Here is an 8006-nt window from a genome sequence, read left to right as displayed (position 1 = left end):
CTTTTGATCATGTACCTCATCTTAACCATCTATGTCTTTCAACATTTGGTTTAATTACAGATTTAAACTTCAATCTCCACATTGCTATGCTCTTTCCCTTTATAAAATATCTTATATACCAAAATGATAAGTGGGTTCTTTTTTTCTTTTAGGGCAAACTAGGTGGATTAAGGGCATCACTTCCGATTAATAAAATAATCTATTAATCAATGAAACCAAACTCAATTCGGGTCCAAAATTATCATATGTTCACTCCAATTTTTTAAATTTTCTTGCACGATCCTGGTGCACTGATTTTCATCAAGGCATTTGTTGAAACAGAGATTTAATGGTACAGATTTTTTCAATCAAAAGCAGAGAATAGTATTTTTGTTGATGGTTAGGTCGTGATTGGTCTTTTTTTTCTTTTGCCAAGCGACTTTCACTCTCTATATTGAGAATAAGAGTAAAAAACAGTGTCCCTCCAAGGGTTTAGCAACAGTTGAAAAATCTCTGTCTCTGCAAATGAGCTGTAGTAGTCGTACTATTACTCACTGATCAGTGTGCATGGTCAGTACCCAACTCAACCACACAACCAAAATGGTACCTAAAAAAATACGACATGCTCTTTAATAATTAAATATGATCTTTCATTATATAATTTATAACCAAACAATAAAAGAAAGAGTAAAGGACAAATAGTATTCCATTAAAAGAGAATGCACACAACTCTCACAAAAACATGAACAAAAAAACGTGGATGATGCTATTATTGACAAAGAAAAAGCTAATTAGTGTTAGTAAAAAAAAATTAGATCAAATTACGTGAAGAGAAGAGAATTACCCGTTTAGAGAAAAACGATAGCGATAGCACATAGAATCAAGCGATATATAGAGAGAAAAAGAAAGGTCGGATAAATTTATAGTCTCTTAAATTTAAAATTCAATATATTGTTTTGTGATAGATAATGAGTAGATTTTTACATTTAAAATTATTTCTTAAATTCAAAATTCAATATATTGTTTTGTTGTAGATAATGTGGAAAGATTATTTTATAATTATTTAATATTTTCATCCAATCAAATTATAGTAAAATAAAATAAAATAAAATTTAAAAGAAAATTCAAAATTTTGTAGAAAAAAGATAAATAGGAATACTGAACATAACATAAGAAGCGTCTTGAATTTATTTTCTTGCTTTAGACTTATATATATATATATAAAACTAGGCAAAGACATGCGCAATTGCTTTATTATTATTTTTTAAAGGATTTTTTATTTTTTATTAGTATATTATAATTTATACTTCATAAATTGCATTTAACAATAAATTTAAAAAAAAAAACAAAAAGATCTCTTAATTAGTGTGAACTAATAAATATAGTCATACATGTAAAGTTTTCAGAAATGAAAAACTAATTTAAGAGTATTGTTTAATAGTTTCTTCTAAAAATATAAAATCTAGAATATATATACACATGGAACAATGACCATATTTTGCATTCATGATCACTTCATTTAACAGCTTGAGAAATTCAACTAATCCCGCAAGGTCAGGTTTATACATCAATAAAATTAAGTAAATTAAGTTGTTTAAAATCACCACAATCAAAGGAAACAATATTGTAAATGCGAAAGTTTATATTAATATCAAACAAACTAGCATATACAGAACCTTTATTTTCTACTTGAACCTATACTAAAAAATAGAAAGAGTTCATACTAATATAAATTTTTGAGTACTGATAATTAATAAACGCAACAAACAACACTAAAAAGAATAAATTGACAGGTGCATGTGATTCTAAACAAATTGATACTCAAATAACGGTACAAATCGAGATTTTAAAAAGAGAAAATTTGCAGCTTCAAAGTCAAGTGGAACAATTTTAAGTATAGAATTCTAAATCATGCACAATTTTGATTGAATATCATTGCCAGGTAGGAACGATGATAGAAGTAAAAAGCTCTTCTTGAAAATAATATTGAGTCCAATTAGGAGTATGATGATTGATGCTTTCTTGCGACAAGATAATTAGATTGTGAATATAATAAAAAATATGTGTAATACACTAACTGATGCGCTATACAAAAGAAAGAAAAGAAAAAAATTCAACATACAACAAACTAATGAAAAAAAAGAAAGCAAGGCAGTAACCCCAAGCCATTGACTATGATTATATGTGGATACAGATATACACAGATACACGTACAAAATTAAAAATTTTCAAAAGCCAAATTATCTTTAAAAATTTTGAATTTTTAAAAAAATGAAAATCAAATATCGAATAAAATAAAATATTTGTTAAATTAGATTAGACTTTAAAATATATTGCTATTATCTAAATATTAATTTTTAAATTAAAAAAACATATAACTCAATCAAAATATACAAAAATAAAGAAAAATTTTAAATTTTGAAATTTTGAACAAATGAAAATCAAATACGAAATAAAATAGCATGATTGTTAAATTATATTAGATTTCAAAATATGTTGCTATTATCTAAATATTAATTTTAAAATTAAAAAACATATAACCATCCAATCAAAATAAAGAAAAATAAAAAAAATCTAAAAACTGCAATTAAAATTTTTCAAAATTTTTAAAAAATGAAAATCAAATTCCAAATAAAATAGAATAGTTGTTAAATTAGATTAGATTTCAAAATATATTGCTATTGTCTAAATATTATTAATTATTAATTTTAAAATAAACAAATATAACCATCGGATCAAAACATAGAATTCCTAAAAATAGATAAAATAGAATAGTCAAATAATACAATGTCAACTCACATCATTTTGCTTAAGGATCGTATATATAGGGGAAACAATTTTATTTTTTTATTTTTTTTTTTTTGAATTGACTTGTCTAGGTCCATGGCTCAACCCGTAGACGAAACCGATAAAAATTTTATTGAAATAAAGATATTTTTCATCATACAATAGAAAAAAGAAAGTATGAACAATATTTGAAAAATTATTATTTCATTGATTTGGACCATTGGTGTAATCATGAACCTGATCTATACAAGTATACTCTATTAGTGGAGCCATGATTTATACAACTAATCTTACATAAATCATTTTAATTAACTTGTTTCTACATTTTTAAGAATTAATTTACTCCTTAAATTTTTACTCCGTCAAATAATATGGTTGATTCATACAAAAAGTGGTCATTTTGCCATTAAATGATTGTGCAAAGACTAAAATGCTCAAAAATCGATTTTGCATGAAATGTTTGGAAAATCGATTGCTAATAATATAATCACAAAATCCAATCGGAAGACTTAAAAACAACAAAACTTTAATTCTTTAGTTCTTGAAAACAAGAACTAAATGATCAAATCATGGCTAGAAACATGCTTATCGAGACTAGATGAATATTTTGGTGCCTTGTCTTAGCCGGACGACAGCTAGAGCATGGGCGGAGGGAGAGAGGCGGTGGTGGAGCGATGCAAAGAGGAGAAGAAAATTTGATTTGCTCTCTCCTTGCTTATCTATATGTGGTGCGGTTTGGCTTGGCTTGAGTTTGATTCGACTCAATTCTCTAGTTCACTTGATCTAGCAATATGCTTGTCCCCAACACAAAAAAAAAAAAAAAAAAAAAGAAGGTATTTTATCTTTTAATTTTTATCTCTCACATGGGTCAAATACAAGGAAACTTAAAATGTTTTTCGCTAGGCAAAATTATTAGAATACCAATTATTAGCAACGTGCACAATCATAAAATCATTCAGGTTATTAGGAAAAAAATAATTATCTAGATATACAAATTTAAGAACTTTACAAACATTTTAAAACATAAAATAAACAAACAAATAAAAATAAAACGATTTTTGCAGATGCTACTTATTATATTCATATAAAAAGAATTTACACATGCATACTGCTACTTATTATATCTATACAAAAAGAATTTATGCATATACATACACACAATATGCTTTGTGTTATGGCACCGTAAAACATGTCGACACCCAAACCAATAAGCCAATCATTTTCAACATATAACAAAACCTTAAAATATTACAACTTTAAAGCATCAAGAGTATCAATAAAAGCATGCATATGTATGCTCTAGAGAAGATTGGCCATGGAGAATAAAGCTGCTGCCATTTTTTTCTAGATTTCGCTTCTTCTTCTTTCTATAATATCTTTTGTACATAATTCAAGTGACAAAATACAAAGCTTTAATTAATTAAGTTATCCCCCCATAAGTCAATTTCTTGGCTGTAAAGTGACAGCAACATACAAAAAGACACTTATCTTTTCACTATTTTTACTTTTAATCACCAAGTCATTCAAAAACCTTCCATGCCATTATCAAATGGTTGGTAGTAACGTTAGACCCCAAAATCACTACGAAGCAAAACCCAAAAAGGCCTAAAAAGACTTTTTCCCTAACTTCCCTTTAATTTGATTTCTCTTTTTCTTTTCATAGTGCAATCTCAGTCTGCAAAGTGGCAGCATTAAACCCCACCGCCTGAGGTGGTTGCTGTGGTGGTGGTAGTTGTTGAAGTTCATGAACCTCCCATCTTGCTTTTGCTATAATTCCTTCACTGATTGGCACATACTCCTAATATCAAGAAAATAAAAAATAAAAACAGTGTCATAATTTACAAACAAACAAAGATTCACATAAAAAAAGACTAACATGGCAAACTGAAAAAGATTCTTTCTTCAGAACCCAGATTGTCTTTTCCATATTTGAATCCTTAAACCCTATCATTAAAAAACTTGAAAACTCACCTCAAGCTTTTGAACAAGTTCTTTGGCATTTGGTGCAGAGACAAAGATGTTACGCTGTGAAGGTTTAATAAAGCCATCATCTACGGCTTTGTCAATAAAAGTCAGGAGATAGTTATAATACCCATCAACATTAAGTAAACCCACCTGCAATTTTCAGTTTCGAAGCCAAAGTCAAGGTCTTTAAACAAAAGTAATTAATTATACTATTAACTACGGGATAAACATGCTTAATTAATTATTATTACAGGCTTGTCATGGATACCAAGCTGAGCCCAAGTGATCACTTCCAATAACTCCTCTAGAGTTCCATACCCACCTGAAAAATTAAACGAAGAAGAAAAAGAAAAACGCCATTTTATGGGTAAAGGTATATTTTTATATGGTTCTGTAACTTTTATATGTTAATAAATATTATATATCAAAGACAAAAAGAGAAAATTTTTGGACCTGGTAAAGCTATAAAACAGTCAGAATGGCGGGCCATTTCTGCTTTCCTTTGGTGCATGTCAGCTACTGGCTTTACCTCTCCAACCGTTTCACCAGTAATCTGGGTTTCCACCACATCAATACAAATTTTAGAACTAAACTTAAAGAAAAATCAAGAACAAAATACTAGGAATAGTACTAATAAATGCACCTCTTTGCTCATCAGAGTCCTGGGTATGATTCTGAAAAAACCAAAAATTAGGCATTTTGTAGCAGAAAAAGATGAGAACCCAAAAACTAATAATATATGTGTATTTATATTACCCAAGAACATTGCGTCCAGCCTCATGAACAGTTTGTGAAACCAAACCCATAAGCCCAATACTACCCCCTCCATAAACAAGGTCTAATCTTTTCTCCACCTTTACATAGGAAAACCAAAAAAAGAAAAACCCTTTTAGTAGAATATAAGAAAAATGATCAAGAACTAGAAAATATATAGTCTGTAAGTTCATATATACCAGTTCTTGGGCTAGCTCAATGGCAGCATCTCTGTAACATTCTCTCTTTCCAGAGCTGCTGCCACAGAACACACATACTCTCTTAAACCTTGATTTCACTAATTTCCTCTCCATATCAATGTTTGGCGTAAACAAGTACAATGGACATGGAAAGGCCAATATGTATTTATATATGCATATAGATTTTTAATTTAAAAAGAGAAAAGAGTAAAAGATATTATTTAAAAGGAAGAGAGATGAAAAGGCCAAAGAAAATGTGGGAAGGGAAAGGTAGGGGGAGAGGGGGGTGGGGGAAGGGCCAGGTGGGGATTGAGTAAGACAAAAAGGCTATAAAAGGAGACAAGTAGAATGGACAGTCTGTAGAGTGATTACACGTGGAAGCATATGATCCATGAATCATCAAGGTTTCATGTTCTTGTTTGTAACATAGACATTATCTAGTAATTAATGCATATTTTTTTTCTGTTTTTCTATTTCTCTCTGCGGAATTTTTAATGCTCAGCAATCATAACTTGGAGGCTAGAACACGTGCAGGGTCGCTGCCTGCATCAAATCATGATTAATAGTGATTAGATTTAATTTTTTAAAGAAACATTTTGGATTAAGTCTGCTACTTTATAAAGTTGGAGTAATAGTGACCCTGGTTGGTAAGGACCAATTTATCATTTGTATTTTCTATTTTCATTTTTTATTTTTTAGTGTATAAAAGATTAAATTGAAAAAATAATAAAAACTTATTTTTATGTTTTTTATATATTATCACAACTTAAATTTTATTTAATTTATTGAACACTAAGAAATACATACGTGCATAATTTTTTTTATATATAAAAAGTCCAATAAACTTGAATAACATTTTAAACTACACGGTAGGATAGCTCTTTCGTTTAGACGAGATTCATCAAATTAATGATAATTTTAATGATAGAGATGACTCGAACACGAGATTTATGTTCCCAAATTTTTTAAAAACATATGAAAACCATCACGACTATACCTGATTGATAAATTTAGATAATAAATGGTTTAAAAATAAAAATTCAAACTTGAAAAACAATATTAATAGCAAAACAATCCTTCCATTATTTAAAGTTTTATTTTTTTCTAAAAAAAGTATATGAATTCAAAAGAAATTATTCATTACATATATGAATTGAGCATATTAAGTATTTACAATTTAAATTTGATCTAGATAAAGATCAACGTTGACTATTAACTAATTAAAATCCCAATGGAGAACATCAAATAAGAAGAATAGAAAAGAAACATTTCATTCAATCTTGACACAATGTCATATCCTAGCTATGAAAAAAACAAAAATAGTGTTATCTAATCAGGTTTGATTTGGTTTAATTTTCTCATTAATATGTGGAGTGGATGGTCTCGAGTTCAAATCCTCTCGATCAGAAGAGTTTTCACCAATCCGATAAATTAAGAGGAGGTTGCTCATATTGTATAGTTTATTTTATTATTTCAACTTATTGGGTCTCTCAACGAATAAAAAAAAAATAGTATTAGCTGATATTTTAACACAAACTAAAAATATTAGTTGGTGACCGATGATTTTTAATGCATTCAAGATGTTAAATATATTATATGATCATTAAACTTTCAAAAATATAAATTAATATTAGTTTTTAGTATAAGACTTCATGAAATTCAAACTCTAATAACCTCCATCCTTATAACATTTATATGTATTGAAAAACTTATAAAAATATATTTACATAAATAAATACTTAAATAGTAATAACTTTAAGCAAATTTAACAACAATATATATAATAAAAATATATTATTATACCATGAAAAAAGAAATGCAATTAATCATGGACAAGTCATTGTGTTTTGCTTGCATCATTGTAATTGCAAAAAACTTATCATTCCCAAAAAGCCTTTTGTTTTGTCCACACACTAAAGCAAATGGTTGTGGCAAGTAAGGTGTTGTGTGAACAAAAAAAAAAACCCAAAAGCTGAAACATACATGATCACCATGATCAAACCTTCCATGAATGGTATTTCAACAGGCCTCTTCCATCTCCAACTGTTCTTTACCTAACCTTTTCTATGAAAAAACTTATCAATAAATTGCTTCTATTTCAATAATTACTTGTAAATACAGTAAGTAATGCTATATGTAATGAACAAAAACTGAAATGAATTGTGAATTTGTAAACTATCACATAGTTTAAATCTGTGTATATATATATATATATATATATGTAATGATGTTGCCAATTACAAATATTTTACATTTACATTGTTTATATTTTATATTTTATATTCGTTCAGTTTTTAATTTCAGTTTAGTCTTTATAAATAG

The 8006-nt window shown here is 28.0% G+C and overlaps 1 protein-coding gene across 1 annotated transcript; it reads right to left on the bottom strand.

The window, feature by feature from the left end:
- Window positions 1-4082: 4082 nt before the first annotated feature.
- Window positions 4083-5969, bottom strand: LOC105631757 (cytokinin riboside 5'-monophosphate phosphoribohydrolase LOG5). Its single transcript, XM_012213925.4, has 7 exons — window positions 5685-5969; window positions 5488-5585; window positions 5375-5405; window positions 5185-5284; window positions 4983-5053; window positions 4738-4881; window positions 4083-4564 (listed from the first exon to the last, which is right to left on the bottom strand). Exons 1-7 carry the CDS (start codon window positions 5796-5798, stop codon window positions 4424-4426), a joined length of 699 nt encoding a protein of 232 aa, XP_012069315.1. The 5' UTR covers window positions 5799-5969; the 3' UTR covers window positions 4083-4423.
- Window positions 5970-8006: the final 2037 nt, after the last annotated feature.

The sequence above is a fragment of the Jatropha curcas genome, chromosome 1, assembly GCF_041381405.1.
Source record: "Jatropha curcas cultivar XTBG-Jc1 chromosome 1, XTBG_Jcur_1.0, whole genome shotgun sequence".
Classification (NCBI taxonomy): domain Eukaryota; kingdom Viridiplantae; phylum Streptophyta; class Magnoliopsida; order Malpighiales; family Euphorbiaceae; genus Jatropha; species Jatropha curcas.
Note: the sequence above shows the minus strand (reverse complement) of the source record. Positions and strands in the feature narration are given on the sequence as shown.

Excerpts from the sequence above, each read along its gene's own strand:
- LOC105631757 (XM_012213925.4), bottom strand. The coding sequence starts at position 5,798 with ATGGAGAGGAAATTAGTGAAATCAAGGTTTAAGAGAGTATGTGTGTTC. Across the intron at positions 5,586-5,684 it reads TTGAGCTAGCCCAAGAACTG|GTGGAGAAAAGATTAGACCT; the intron begins GTATATATGAAC and ends TCCTATGTAAAG. Across the intron at positions 4,565-4,737 it reads AACTTGTTCAAAAGCTTGAG|GAGTATGTGCCAATCAGTGA; the intron begins GTGAGTTTTCAA and ends TCTTGATATTAG.